We start from the raw sequence: 16,652 nt of genomic DNA on the forward strand, positions 1-16,652 counted from the left end.
CTCCTCTTCTTCTCTCCCACTGTTCCTCCTTCCCTCCCTCCCCTCTCCCTTCCTCTCTCTTTCCCTTCCTCCCTCCCTCTCTCTTTTTCCCTCTCCCTCTCCTTCCTCCCTCCATCCCTCTCCCCCTCCTGCTCCCTCTTCCCTCCCACCCCCCGCCACCATTGATGCTCTGAGAGCATGCCCAGTGCTTCTGGTACTCTCTCCTTATATTCTGATGGCTTAGAATGTTGTTAGGATGCCGTTACTTTAAACAAGCTTTCACGTTTCCCCATTTTAATTCAGTAGAAATGATTGATAATGATTCCAGTTCTTAGAATGTAGTACTGGAGATAATAGAGAATAACACTGACAGGAATGAGTGAGCAGAAATGAACCTGCTGCTGTTATAAAGATAAGATAAAGATTCAAATTTTAGTGAACAAGAATCTAGTGCTTTATTTTTCACAAGTATATCGAAAATCAAAAATAAAATACATCGTTTCTGCATCAATGACCGACATAGTCCGAGGATTGTGCTGGGGTGCCAACATGGCATGGCCACAAGAGGGAGGAAACTGGAACACCGGGAGGAGACCCACATGGTCACAAGGAGAACGTAAAAACTCCTTATAGACAGCTTAGAACATGGAGCATTGAACAGTATACTACAGGAGCAGAACCTTCAGCCCACACTGTTGTGCTGGTCCATTTAAGTTAGTAATCAAATGTGCAACCTAACTAATCCCCTCTGCCTACACAATGTCCATATCCTTCCATTTTTCTCACATTCATGTGCCTATCTCAACATCTCTTAAAATTCCCTAATATAGCTACTTCTACCACCACTTTGCGCAGTGCATTCCAGTTACCCACCACTCTCTGTGAAAAAAAACTACCCTCTCATATCTCCTTTAAAATTACCTTCTCACCTTGAATGCATGCACTCTGGTATTAGACAGTTCAACACTGAAGAAAAAAATACTGCCCGTCTCTCTATGTCTCTCATGATCTTATAAAATGCAATCAGATCTCCCCTCTGCCACCGCTACTCCAGAGAAAACAGCTCAAGTTTGTCCAGCCTCCTGTCATAGCACGTGCCCTCTATTCCAGGCAGCATCCTGGTAAAACTACTCTGCATCCTTCCAAAAGCCTTGACATCCTTTCTATAAAGGAGCGACCAAAGTGACCATGCAATACTCCAGATGCGGCCTAACTACAGTTTTATAAAGCTGCAATATAACTTCCTGACCTTTGAACTCCAAGATCCTTCTGCTCATCAATGTCTTGCCCTTAACGGTGTACTGCCTCTTTATATCTGACCTACAAAGGTGCATGACCACATTCTCCTAGGACAAACTCCATTTGCTGTTTCTCCATCCATATCTGCAACTGATCTACATCCTGCTGTATTCTTTGCAAGTCTTCTACACTATCCACAACATTACCAATCACCTACAAATTTTCTAATCCACACATCTACATTTTTATCCAGGTCATTTACATCACAAACAGCAGAGGTACCAGTATAGGTCCTTGGGAAACACCACTATTTACAGACTTCCAGCTAGAATAAGTCCCTTCCACCTCCACCCTTTGTCTCCTATGGGCAAGCCAGTTCTGAATCCAAATGGCCAACTCACCATAGATTCCATGCATTTAAATCTCCTGAATGAGCCTCTCATGAGGGATGTTGTCAAACACCTTTCTAAAATCAGTAGGATGCTTAATAGCAGATTGATCCTGATCGATGATCGTTGGTGCTGTAAAGCCAATGCGCTCGCCGCTACTTTACCGTGTTGCCCCAATAGCATCAATAACCATTAACACTGACAGCTTCAATGCCTTTCACTATTACGAATTCTGGCCCAGAGGACTACATGTGCTTGATCAGATGATCAAATACAAGTTTAAGTTTATTGTCATTCAACCGTACACATGCACAGAACAAAACAATGTTCTTCAGAGGCCAAGGTACAAAACACCATACTTATGTCACATGCAGCTCATAAAACAATACTAACACAATAATATTAACAGATAAAAACGTACTCTGTAGATGTACAAGTTGACATAGAGTCATAAAGACATAAATACATATACAGTAGTTGTTACGAGGTTTACTCCTGTTGTGTTTCTGCAGCTTACAGTACACAAGTCTTACTGTTGTTACACACAGTTAAACCAGGTAATCACTTACCCAGAGCTGATCTTCATGACTGGAAGGATTTGTTCTGATGAAAGCCCCATAATATGTTGCAATGTTCCTGTGATGTGAATACTTCTTCAGCATATTAATCTCCAGCTTAATTTCCATTTCTTCATCCTGTAAGAAGTAAATCAGTGTTCAGTAACCTGATTCTTTGAACAGAGCAGCTTGGCTCTTGCTATAACTTCTCCTTCTGCCATTTACCGACCCGGCTGAAGGTTATGAACACTAAGAGATGTTCAACCATTTCAAAACACGTTGCACCCATTGAAGAATTTCCAGACAAGTTTACTCTCATGTGCACTAGTATGGTGAGGTACAGGTACAGGTAAAATGAAAACCTTGCTTACAGCAGCATCACAGGTGCATACTCTCAGTCTGATGTTGTGGTGTTTGCTGAGCTGGGCAATTAGTTTGCAGATGTTTCATCACCAGTTGAGGTGACATTCTCAGTGTGGAGTTGTTGGAGTTTCTCTCTGGGAGTGCCCATGTTTATGTCAGCCCCATTCGCTTGCCTCGGTCCTGATTGGCTACCCCTTCAGTTGACCTTTGAATTCGACTAGGGGTAGCCAATATTCACTCCCATCCTAAACGTAGGCTCAGCGCCCACTTTATTAGGTACACCTGTACACCTGTATGTTAATGCAAATATCTAATCAGCTAATCATGTGGCGTAAAAGCATGGAGACATGGTCAAGAAGTTCAGTTATTACTCAGGCCAAACCTCAAAATGGTGAAGAAATGTGATCCAATTGATTTAAGTCATTGAGTCATAAAGAAATACTGCACCTTTGGCCCATCTAATCCATGCTGAAGCCAATTAAACTGCCTACTCCCATCAACCTGCACTGGGAACATAGCCCTCCATATCCCTACTATCCATGTACCTATCCAAACTTCTCTTAAACATTGAAATCAAGCCTGTACTGACAGCTCATTCCACACTCTCACGAGCCTCTGAGTAAAGAAGTTTCTCGTCATGTTCACTTCAAACTTCTTACCTTTCACCCTTAACCCATGACCTCTAGTTGCAGTCCCACCCAACCTCAGTGGAAAAAGCCTGCTTACATTTACCCTCTATACCCCTCATAATGTTGTATAGCTCAAACTTTGACCATGGAATGATTGTTAGTGCCAGATAGGGTGATTTGAGTATCTCAGAAACTGCTGATCTACTGAGATTTTCATGTACTACAGTCTCTAGGGTTTACAGAGAATGGTGTGAAAGGCAAAACTAAATCCGATGACTGGCAGTTCCGAGAACAAAAATGCCTTGTTCATGAGAGACTCGTTCACGTTGACAGGAAGATGGCGGTAACTCAAATAGCCATGCATTAGAACAGTGATGTGCAGTGGAGGCATCTCAAGGTTGAACACATAGCAGCAGAAGACCATGCTGAGTTCCACTCCTGTACTGATAAAATGCCCATGAGTATAAGTTCAGCCAGAAAATTAATTATATAAGACAGCTTAGAGAAAAATAGTCTGAGTACAACAAGACATCAGTGCAAAGCAAAACACAATGGAGATGGGCCCATGGTAGTGTAAAAGTTGGTCCACAGCGTTCCATTGCCGAGGTTCAGGTTAGGGTTGTACAGAATGATTCAAGAACCCAATGGTTGTAGGAAAGTAGCTCCTCCTCAGCCTGGTGCTGTGGGGCTTCAGGCTTCTGTACCTCCTGCCTAGCAGTAGCAGTGAGAAGAGGGCATAACTCAAATGAAGGGTCAATGTGTTGAGTGTGGCCGTTATTGTAGGACAGGGAATGTTTGTCAGCAAGCTCCCAGTGATATTAATGAGTCCAGAAAAAGATCTGTTTTAATCATGTTGGGAGAAGGTTCAGGATCAGAATCAGCTTTATTATCACTGATGTATGTCGTGAAATGTATTGTTTTGCAGTGCAATACATACAAAGAGGTTATTATAAGTTACAATAAGAAATATAATAAATATTAAATAATAAGAAATATAAGGTTAAGTACAAGATTGGAAAAGTTGAACTGAGACTGGCAAAATACATATAACTGCAGTCACTTTGCATAATGAGTGAAAATAATAATTTCCTCCACTCCATGGATGGCGTAGGAATTTTAGGATATTTGTTTCCTGGCACAAAGTATGCTAACAAAATAGAAGCAGCTATTTGAAAAGTCAAAGGCAGCAAGATTAATCATTTTAAATTTTTAATCGAGTGAGAGTGTTTGCATTTTGCAAAGTCACCCAAGCACTAATAATTCATTCACTGAAGGAGTTTTAGTTTACCCTCCTGAAGAAAAAGGAAAGCCGGAAGGGAAAGGGAAATATTATTAATGCTAAGCATTACTCGTTGTGTCCCCGACAAATATAAGAGCTAATTTATAGCTCTCAAATCTCCAGAAAGGTTCTTGATATGAAAAACTAACTGTGCAGAAACTGTGGAACCTTCTGGGTGTTTCTTGCATTTGCTAATTTTATTTTGGTGTTTCAGCATTTCAGAGTTTTACTTTCAAACTCACAGGATGACAACTTGGGTTCACAGTACATCAAACGCTCCTCACATATTAACTGGTTCATTTCCGGGATCATTCTTGTCAACCTCCTCTGGACCTCTCCGATGCCAGCACATCCTTTCTTGGATAAGGGACCTAAAACTGTTCTCAATACTCCCAGTGTGGTTTGACGAATGGCTATAAAGCTTCAACATTACATCCTTGCTTTTACATTCTGGTCCTTTTGAAAGGAATCCTAACCAAATACGTACCACCGACTCAACCTGCAAGTTAACCTTTTGGGAATCCTGCATAAGGACTTCCAGTCCCTTTCCCTGTCTAAGTCCTTCTGCAGACTCGCTGCTTCCTCAGCACTACCTACCCTTCTACCTATCTTAGTATTGTCTGCAAACTTGGCCACAAAACCATTAATTCTGTCATCCAAATCATTGATATACAACATAAAAAGAAGTAGCTGCAACACCAATCCCTGTGGAACACCACTAGTCACCAGAAGCCACCAGAAAAGTACCTCTTTATTCACAGTTTTTGCCTCCTGCCAGTCAGCCAATCCTTTATCCATGCTCCTGTAATAACACGGTTTCTTATCTTATTTAGCAGCCTCACGTGTGGCACCTTGTCAAAGGTCTTCTAAAGATCCAAATAAACAACATCCACTGCCTTTCCTTTGTCTATCTTGCTGGATATTTCTTTAAAGAATTGACAGAAAGAAGATAATATTTCAGGTCTGGGACATTTCACCAGATGGTTGACTATTTCTCTTTCTACAGGCGCAGCCAGATCTGCTGAGGAATTTCTCTTTTTGTTTCAGATTTCCTGCAATGTGTTTTTTTTAAATTCTGATTTTTATTGGGATTATATGATCAGTACGTGTTTGATGTTATGGACATCGTGACGCAAGGGGCTTGTTCCATGGTGATGATCGTCATGGACTCCCCCTCACTCCCCCAGCATCCAGGACAATCTCTCTTTTAGCTGCTGCCATCAGGAAGGAGCTACTTGAGCCTAAGGACCCAGACCATCAGTTTCAGGAACAGTTATTACCCCTCAACTATCAGGCACTCGGGCACTTGAATCAGAGATGATTTCACTCACCCCATCACGAGACTGTTCCCACAACCTATGGACTCACTTTCAAGGACTCTTCCTCTCATGTTTTTGATATTTATTGCTTATTTATTTGTTTGTTTTTCATTTTGTATTTGCACAATTTATTTATCTTTTTTTTTGTGTATGGTCTTCCATTAATTTTATTGTGTTTCTTTGTATTTACTGCAAATGCCCCTCAAGAAAACGAATTTCAGGGTTGTATATGGTGACATACATGTTCTTTGGTAATAAAATTACTTTGAATTTCGAATTTTAACCAAAGCTCAAACAGTATCACATACAGCACTTCAGCAGTCAACTGGCTGAGTTTGTAATGGGTGTGTCATTATCACAAAGAACCCTTTCCCTGTGAAAGTCATCCCATTGACTCAGCTGATTGCACTTGCAACTCAATAGGGTAGATAATATTGCGCTATCAGAGGTCGTCTCTGCCAGGCTACATAAGAGAAGCTGTTGTTGGATCTGGTGATATTGATCCAGAAGTTTTTTTGGAAATCAAGAATAAGGGATAAAACTTGGTAGTGATGGTTGTTTTATGAAGTTAGAAGAACAAAAGAATGAACAAAGGGACAAAGAAAAAGAAATCGTGATCACCTCATTCTCAGACTAGAGATAAAAGCACATTCCAGTGAGAACAATTAACTACTAAATAGCCAGATTCAAACAGAGTAACATCTGCTGCAGTGAAAAAAAATCTGAGAAGCTTCTGGAAAATACTGAATCAGCTAAAGATTTAGCTTTATTTGTCACATGTACATTGAAACATCAAAACCTGCAGTGAAATGCATCAAATCAGCAAAGATTGTGCCAGGGGTAGCTCATAAATGTCATTATACTTCTGGCAACAACATATCTTGCCCACATCTCAATAATCCTAACCCATACATTTTTGGAAAGGGTGAGGAAAGCAGATCACCCAGAGCAGGGGTTCCCAACCTGGGATCCATGGACCCCTTGCTTAATGGCATTGGTCCATGGCATAAAAAAAAATTAAGAACCCCTGACCTAGAAGAAACCCACATTTTGATGGGGAGAATGTACAAACTCTTTTCCACACAGTGACAGCACCTGAAGCCCGGAACCTGATCACTAGTGCTGTAAAGTGATTGTGCAAACCGCTACACTACTGTGCTGCCCTATACTATAATTGTAGCTATACTACAGTTACTAGAAAAGCTACTGAACAGTTTCATGCATATACTGTAGGCAATTATATAAAACTTATAAGCATAGGAGAGTTAAACTACAAGGAAAATGCTCAAAAATACACTCTAATCCAGCAAGGGTAATTCATCAACTATAATGTGTTCTGAGGCATCAAAAGGCTCTTACGACTGCACATTTTCTCCTGCATAATGTACTAACAGTGACTGCATGAATTCACTATAGTTTGATGGCTTTACAATCCTTAATACATTTCCAAGGATTAGATGCACCCTTGGAACAAGTGATGCATTGCCCTCTCTCATGTACACTGTCAAATGTCCTTCACAATAACGGATATGATGATTTTTAAGTGGAAAATCAGCCCAAAATTTTCAATTGGATAAGCACTTGATGTGCTGTAACTCACAAGGTTACTCAGATTTGGCTTCAGGATGGCTGGCTCTTTTCCAGTCAGCTTTGGAACACTAAACAAAATCCTCTTATTCTGGCTGTAATTGCAGAAATAATGAAAGGGAAAAAGATTCAGAAATGTGAAATTAAAGAAAAACTGTAGATGCTGGAAGTCTCAACTGAAAACAAAAACTGATGAATATACTCAACAGAACAGGTAGGATCATTCACATCAACAACCTTTCAAACAGTAACACAAAATATTTCTCTCTCCATAGATGCCATCTGGTCTCCTGAGTGTTTCCAGAATTTTCTGTTTAAACACTCAGTGGCCACTTTATTAGGTACACCTGTACATCTGCTCATTAGTGCAAATATCTAATCAGCCAATCATGTGGCAGCAACTCCATACATAAAAGCATGCAGACATGGTCAAGAGGTTCAGTTGATGTTCAGACCAAACATCAGGATGGAGAGAAAATATGATCTAACTTTGAGCATGGAATGATTGTTGGTGCCAGACAGGGTGTTTTGAGTATCTCAGAAAATGCTGATCTCCTGCAATTTTCACACTCCAGAGCTTACAGAAAATGGTGCAAAGAAAAACAAACAAAAAAAAAACCACCCAGTGAGCAGCAATTCTGTAGATGAAAATGCCTTGTAAATGAAAGGAATGGAGGGTGATGGGCTGAGTGCAGGTTGGTGGGACTAGGTGAGAGTAAGAGTTCGGCATGGACTAGAAGGGCCAAGCTGGCCTGTTTCTGTGCTGTAATATGGTTATTTGGTTATATATGAGAAAGGTCAGAGCAGAATAGCCAGGCTAATTTAAACTGACAGGAAGGCAACAGTAACACAGATAATGACTCATCGCAATACTGGTGTACAGATGAGCATTTACAAACACACAAAATAATGAAACTTAAAGTGGATGGGCTGCTGTAGCAGAAGGCACTGGACTTAACCAGTATCTTGTGGTGGGATCTCCATGAGCAATAGTGTGGTTGTGGTTCCCCGAATGCGGCTGTCCTGCAGAGTGGAATGAGCAGTGAGCAGTGACCTGGAACTTCTCTGATGGACTTTTGGTATTTTCCTGTGGAACTGTCCCTGGCTCAGTGAGTTGATGAGTAGTCAGAACTTCATGGAGGTATACTGGGAACAGGGTGCAGTTTGTGGATTGTTGAATAAAGACACAAAAAAATCTAACTGTTCACAGAAGACAGAAAAGAAACACAATCTTGATCTCTTTCTGATACAAATCACTGATTAACAACCATCAACCTCACCCCCAAATTTAAGCAGAGTGGTTAAAAAACATCAGTCCACTGTGCTACAATAACTATTTATTTTTAAAACATTTATAGAATAAGATTAGCTTCATTTATCACATGCACATTGAAATATACAGTGAAATGTGTCTCTTCTTCCAGTCCGAGGATGTGCAGGTGGCAACCTGCAGGTTGCTAAAGTAGGTCTTTAGCTTGGCATTGTGCTCATTAACTCTGTGACATCAATGACACCCAGAGGAAACCCCAGGGGAGGACGCTGAAACTCCCCACGGGTAGGGGCAGGAGTTTAATCCTGGTCGATGATCGCTGGTGCTGTAAAGTTGTTATTAGCGTCTATCCAAAGGATGGCTGGTATGCAAAGCGATGTGGAATAAGGGTATAGTAACATTGCGACCACATTACGAGACAAGCAAATTAACGATGTAATGAAATGCAGGATTGGAATTTACATGCTTAATGCCAGTAATAGTGACCATTATTGCGAAAACCTAACTAATTCTCTAAAACCTTTCAGGGAAAGAAACCAACTTTTCTAACCCAATCTGTCCTTCAAATGACCTCCAGCATGTGGCTAATTTTTTAAATGCCCTCTAAAACAGAACAGCAAATTGCTGTTATGTCAAATGGAAGAAGCCTTGCCTATGGCACCCACAACCTGTGAAAGAGCTTGATATATATATAAAAAAAGAGATCAATATATCAACATAGCAATGATAAAGATTAAAATGTGTGACATATCTTCACCACATCACTCAAGGACCTTATCAGATTATGGTTGAGCCTCTGGGTGTTGCTACCACACCCTCAGCATTTAAGTGCATATCCTGTTACAGAAATGTATGATCAATTCCCATTAATGGGTTGAGACTTCAAAAACTTCTCACCTCTTTCAGCTGCTACCTGTTACCTTAATTAGAAGCTGACGCAACTGTTCGAAAGGGTAGAATGAAGAGGTTATGAGGAGCATTTGAAGGCTCTGAGCCTGTACTCGCTGGAGTTTAGAAGAATGAGGGTGAGAGATCTCCTTGAATATTGCAAGGCCTAGATAGAGAGGACGTGGTGAGGATGTTTCCAATAAAGGGAGAGTCTAACACCAGAGGGCACAGAATGTGAGCACGTCCCTTTCGAAAGAGATGAGGAGGAATTCCTTTAGCTAGAGGGTGTGGAATCTGGAATTCATTGCCACTAATGACTGTGGAGATCTTTGAGTATATTTAAAGTGGAGGCTGGTATGCTCTTGATTAGTAAGGGCATCAACGATTTTGGGGAAAATGCAGGAGAATGAAGTTGAGAGGGATAATAATCAGCCATGATGAAATTGTGGAGCAGGCTCAATGGGATGAATGGCCAAATTTAGCTCCTATATCTTATGGTCTTATGGTTTAGGCTAGCATGCAGTCTAAGTCTGTGCCCTTTGGTGCTGGACTCTCCCATGACTGGAAACATACTCACCACACCCACTCTATCTAGGCCTTTCAATATTCAATAGGCTTCAATGAAATCCCTCCCCCACCCCCTCATTCTTCTAAACTCCAGCGAGTACAGGCCCAGAGCCATAAAATGCTCCTCATATCCTTGTCATTCTACCCTTTCAAACAGATGCTTCAACTTCTAGTTGAACAGTTAGGTGTCATTAAAATGTGGATCTTGGCCTAAAATGTTAACTGTTTATTCCTCTCTATAGATGCTGCCTGACCTGCTGAGTTTTTGCAGCATTTTGTCAGTGTTACTCTGGATTTCCAGCTTTTGCAGAATCTCTTGTGTTTATAATGTACATATTTTATTTACAAATTTACTTTATTGTACAACAAAACAAAAACATGAATAAATTGTGTTACAGAGTTGTACAAAATTACAAGGGACTCTGTCTTTTCTCCTATGCGCCCTCTCTGGGGTCACTCAGCAAAAACCTAATTTTGTAAACGTAATTTTGGAACTAGAGGCATAGGTTTAAGGTGGTGGGAAAAGATTTAATAAGAAGCTTAGGAAAAATTTTATTTTACTCAAAAGATTATATACATGTGGAATGAGAATCGAGAGGAAGTGGATGAGGTCGATACAATTCATTTGTTCATTATGTGCCATGTCATGTGACATGAGCAATCATGCTTTTTCCATGCCCCTGATTGCTCTTGGCAAATTTTTCTACAGAAATGGTTTGCCACTACCTTGTTTAGGGCAGTGTCTTTACAAGATGGGTGACCCCAGCCATATCATGCCTGGCATCAGTGGATGCATAACCAGGAATCTTGATATGCACCAGCTGCTCATACGACCATCCACCACCTGATCCCATGGTTTCATGTGACCCTGATCAGGGGGGCTAAGCAAGCGCTGCACTTTGCCCAAGGGTGACGTGCAGGCTAGTGGAGGGAAGGAGAGCCTTACACCTCCTTTGGTAGAGACGTATCTCCACCCCGCCACCCAATTACAACATATTAAAGGTTTATAAGGTTATAGACTAAACACTGTGCAAAGGAACTAACTTAGATGGGACATTTTGATTGGCATGGATGAGATGAGTCAAGGGGCCTGTTTCTGTGCTCTATAATTCTATAAATTAATTTAATGCCCTTTATTCAAGATGCACTCCCTGGTTTACAGAAGTTTCAGGTGCATTGTCAGTGTTTATGCTCCCACTCCGGGGACACACAGCAAAAACCTAATTTTGTAAAGAGCAGGCACAAGAACATGTCAACTCTGGGAACTGGGACAACGCACACAAAATGTTGGAGGATCTCAGCAGGTCAGACAGCATCTGTGTGGAGAAATGGACAGTCAACAGTCAAGACCCTTCATCTGGACTCAGTATGGGTGGATGGATTTAGATCTGTGAATGGTCCCCTAGGCCAAATCCACGAATAGCTTGGTATGCCACCTCAAACCAAATCCTCCTTCCCAATGGTTCAGTCAAAGCTGGAAGGCTGTATATGTCACTAAGACGATTTATGAAGGTATTGCCAGAATTGAAAAATTATGGACAATGAGGAGAGTCTTCATTGTCTGTTTCCATTATAACTAAAGAGATTTCATTGAACTGTGTAGAATTCTGAGAGACATGGACAGGGTAATCAAAAAGACCGTTTTTCCCTTCTCAGAAACAACTAGGGAACGTAAGTTGAAGTGAATTGGCACAACGATTAGAGAGAAATTGAGGAAAATATTTTCCCACTCAAGAAATGCTGGGATCTGGAACTCACTTCCTGAGAAGGTGGTGGAGGTAGAAACCTTTACAGCATTTAAAAGGTATCTTGACAAACTCTTGAAGAGCGGTTGTGTACAAGGATGCTGACCAAAACAGGGGAGTTAATCAACATGGTTAAATTTTGATCAGTATGCACAGAATTCTTCTGCATCATATATTTTAATTTGAGTTCTCAAGCTTTTTAAAATTGCAAGACCATTCAGTGAAGTTCTTAAACCTCCTAAACCTGCAGCTTCTGAGAGTGACTGGGTTAAATTGGTGTAAAACCACAGTGAGGCACTTCAACGGTGTTTTTGAATGTTGATTCAGTATTTGGTCCTTATGACTGTAAGGTGTAGTACCCAGAGTTTGTCTTTGGTGGACCACCAGTGACGTTTCCTAGAGGTAACCGCCTGTTACCTTTTCACATTTGAGTACTTTATAACGTTATTTCCACACGTCATCAGCTTTCTCTTTGCATTTTCTCTTCTAAATGTGAAAAGACTGCACACAAATCCATCTAAAGTATTCAGTTGGGAATAATTCCATTTCTCTCCTTCGCCCTTGATTCCAGTACATTACTCTGATCAACAAACAGTTTCAAGTGTGACAGTGGCACATTCTTAACCGTTCATGTTCTCAGTTTCAACTGAAGATTTGGTCAGGATATGCCAAAAGTAAAAATAATTAAATATAGAAATAATTTGCATTAGATATTCTACCCACTGTAAATTACTGAATTCTAGACACTTCCTCTACTCTTTTCTCATTTGCCCTCTCTCTCTCTTTCTCCCCCCTTCAACTTCTCTTTCTCCTCCATTCTCCCACTTTCTTTCTCACCTTCTCCCCTTCTCTTTCTCTCTGCCTCTCTCTTTCTTTCTCCCCTTATTCTTTCTCCCTCTCCCCTCTCTCTCTAACACACACTTTCCTCCTCTCTTTCTCCCCTCTTACCTTCTCTTTCTCTCCACCTTTCCTCTCTCTTTCTCCCCCCATACTGTCCCTCTCTCTTTCTTCTTCCCCTCTCTCCCCCACACTATCCCCCTTTTTCCTTTCTTCCCCCACCCTCATCTTTCTCTTTCCTACACTCTCCCTCTCTTAACCCCTTCACTCTTCCTCCTTTCTCTTTCCCACCACTCTCCTTCTCTTTATCTTCCTTTCTCACTTCCATGCTTTTCTATGTTCAAGTATACTACATTCCTTAAAACAAGTAAATGCAAACATCTTTCCTAAATTTCTTTCTCTATTTCCCTTTTCCTTTATTTCTCTTTCAAGAACAGTAATAGCAACAGTTTGCTCTTTGATAGCAACACTCTAGAGCATCTCAAGATTGACGAACATTTGGTAACTTCAAGTGAAGTTTTATAACCAACTTCACCAATGTTTTCTTTACAGTCCCTTAGGGAAATACACCCTAGAAGTCTGTTGTAACTTTCATGGTTATAATGCAGAAATGTTTGGCAGAAGCAGGAGTTCCACTTCCTTTATTTTAGCTTTCTACGGAGGGAGCTGATGCCACATCAGGCAGGATTTCCCACTGGCAACCCATTTGAATTCTACTTCTCATTCCTATCCTGACATGTCATTCCAGGGTCTCCTCTATGCCATGAGGAGGCTACTCTTAGGTTGGTGGAGCAACACCTCATATTCTGCCTGGGTAGCCTCCAACCTGATGACATGACATTGATTTCTCCAATTCCAGTAATTTCTCCCCCTTCTCTCTTTTTCCATTCCCCCATTCTGGCTCCCCTCTTTCCCCTTCTCTTCTCCTCACCTGCCTATCACATTCCTCTGCACACCCTTCTCTTTCCCTTTCTCCCACAGTCCACTTTCCTCTCATATTAGATTCCTTGTTCATCAACCCTTTTGCTCTTCCACCAGTCACCTCCCAGCTTCACATCTTTCTCCTCTCCCACCCACCCACCTTCTTCCACACCTGGTTTCACCTATCACCTGCCAGCTTGTCCTACTTTCCCTCCCCCCCCTCCCCCACCTTCTTATTCTGGCTTCCTCCCCCTTCCTTTCCAGTCCTGACAAAGGGTCTCAGCCAGAAACATCGACTGTTTATTCCTCTACACAGATGCTGCCTGACCTGCTGAGTTCCTCCAGCACCCTATGTGTGTTACTCTGGATTTCCAGCATCTGCAGAATCTCTTGTGCCTATGATGCCACTTTAGCTTTGATCAGGAGGGAGCACGTGGTTTCTCTTCCGTTTACACTTGTGCCTTGGGAGTACTTTTAAGAGGGTTGTGTTAATGGACTGCTGTGGGATGGATCTCCTTACATGACCTTGCTCTTAGTTTGTAGGAAGCGTGAGTATAATATGGCAGCGTTTTCAGGAAAAAGAAATCTTCAGTGAAAAACCAGCACTAAAAAGCAGCTGTGATGTTATCTGCAAATGGCAAAGAGTGGCGAGTAGTTTGCCTGCTTTCCTTCTCGGATGTACAACAATGGAGTTTCAGTGTTAAGTGAGACTGTTTGGCTCTGACTCATTGTGATTGTGTCTGAGAACCCAGACCATCTGTTACGTCGGGTGAAAACAATAACAAGCAATTGACGCTCATAGGCAGCTGAAGGGTGAAGGTTGACCTGGTCATGCATGTCACACTTCACGAGTTGGAGATACCGCATCACATGCTTGGCCCGAAACACATTTAAATCATGGGGATTGGAATGTTTACCACATAGCAGAGATAATCTTAGATTAGTTCAGCTTTATTATTTGTCACATGAACATCAAAACATACAGTGAATTGTGCTGTTTGTGTCATCGTTTGCGATGTGCTTGGGGGCAGCCTGAGTGTCACCAAGCTTATGGCACCAACCTAGCATGCCCACAACTTACTAACCCTAATCTGTATGTCTTTGGAAAGCGCCCAGAGGAAACCAGATGTCTGTGGGGAGAATGTGCAAACTCCTTATAGGCAGTTACAGGAATTGAACACCGATCATCAATTGCTGGATCTGTAAAGTGATTCACTAATACTATGCTACTGTGTGGCACTCATAATTATAATAATGAATGCTGAATGGCAGGATTACAGAATATGTCACAGCTGAGGAAATGTAAATTAATGTTCCATGTCGGATAACAGAATTCACCTGCGAACCTGCTAGAGTCGACTACTGTGTCCTGTGCTTCCAATGCAGCCCCCCCTATATTGGTGAGAAGCGTCGTAAATTGGGGGACGTTTCAGCTAGCAAAAGCAGAACTTCCCGGTGGCCATCCACCCGCCAATGGCGGAACTCCCTGCCGGTGGCCAAACGTTTTAATTCTGAATCCCATTCCTGTTCCTGGTCCATGGCCTCCTTTTGTGCCAAGATGAAGCCGCCCTCGGGGTGGAGAAGGAACACCTTATATTATCTTTGGGTGACCTCCAACCTGATGGTATGAATATCAATTTCTCCTTCCGGTAAAAAAAAATCCCTCCCTCTCCCCTTTTGTTCTATTCCCCACTCTGGCTGATTACCTCTTCTTACATACTTAACACCTCCCCGGGGTCCTCTCCTCCTTCCCTTTCTCCTATGGTCCACTCTCCTCTCCTGTCAGATTCCTTCCTCTCCAGCCATTTATCTTTCTCACTCACTTCGCTTCATCTCTCACCTTCTAACTATCCTCTTTCCTCCTCCCTTCTGTCATCTTCCCCTTTCCTTTTCAGTCCTGAAGAATGGTCTCGGCCTGAAACAGCGACTGCTTATTCATTTCCATAGATGCTGCCTGCCTGTTGAGTTCCTCCAGCATTTTGCGTGTGTTGCTTAGAATGAATCCTTGCTGGCCATTGCAAGTAATTACACCAAAAGAATCAAAAAAAACAAAATGCATACAACTTTATGTGGTGTATAGATGGGATAAATGCAAGCAGGCTTTTGAGACTGGATGGGACCAGAACTAGAACTCATGGGTTAATGGTGAAAGGTGAAACGTCTAACGGGAAGATGAGGAGATTTACTTCACTCAGATGGTGGTGAGAATACGGAACAAGCTGTCAGCAGAAGTGGTGGATATCAACATTTCAGAGAAATTTAGGTAGGTACATGAAAAGGAGGGATATTGAGGGCTATGGTCCAGGTGCAGGTCGATGGGACTAAGTTGATGAAGAGTTTGGCACAGACTTGATGGGCTGAAGGGCCTGTTTCTGTGCTGGGGTACTTGATAACCCCATGACTCTAAGAGCAGTAGAAGGTCAATCAATTTCTTCAGCCTACTTCACCATTCAATAAAATCACGATTGCTCCAATGCTGGACTCAACACCCTTTGCTCACTCTCACCCCATAGCCTTGGAATATTGTGCACAGTGTTGGTTACCCTGCTCTAGGAAAGATGCCATTCAGCTGTAAAGAGGGCAGAGCGGGTTTAAGAGGATGATGCTGGATAACTTTTTCACCCAGAGTGAGGTCAGTACATGGATGACTGAGCTGTATGACTTTGTGATTCTCTTGGTGTTCAAATATCTGTTCATTACTACCTTGAATATGTTCAACATATTAATTTCTGCCCCTCTCTATTGTATAGGAATGCATAACCACAAGAAATTCCTTCTAACGTCCAGTGAATATAAGTGAGCCCCTACACTGAAACAATGCCCTTAGTTCTAGATACCGTCTCTCAGAGAAGCTTCCCTGTTACTCCCCATGGAATATTAGCCATTTCAATTACACCTCTAGTATTTCTGACCACCAATGGATATAGGCCTGAACTGCTCAATATTTCTTTATGCACCTAAAAGTATCTCCTGTACCTAATAAAGTGGCCACTGAGTGTACTTCCATGGTCTTCTGCTGCTGTAGCCCACCTACTTCAAGATTTAAGGTATTGTTTGTACAGAGCTGCTCTTTTGCACATGGC

The 16,652-nt window shown here is 41.8% G+C and overlaps 1 protein-coding gene across 5 annotated transcripts in view; it reads right to left on the reverse strand.

Annotated features, from left to right (window-relative positions):
* Nucleotides 1-16,652, reverse strand: part of LOC140204360 (mitogen-activated protein kinase kinase kinase kinase 4) — a 356,637-nt gene that overhangs the window by 232,612 nt on the left and 107,373 nt on the right. For all 5 annotated transcript variants that reach the window (XM_072271038.1, XM_072271035.1, XM_072271034.1 and 2 more), the window contains exon 4: nucleotides 2,177-2,302. In XM_072271038.1, coding sequence (XP_072127139.1) covers nucleotides 2,177-2,302 — 126 coding nt within the window. The remainder of the gene's footprint in view (nucleotides 1-2,176; nucleotides 2,303-16,652) is intronic.

This window comes from Mobula birostris, chromosome 10 (assembly GCF_030028105.1).
Source record: "Mobula birostris isolate sMobBir1 chromosome 10, sMobBir1.hap1, whole genome shotgun sequence".
Taxonomy (NCBI): Eukaryota; Metazoa; Chordata; class Chondrichthyes; order Myliobatiformes; family Myliobatidae; genus Mobula; species Mobula birostris.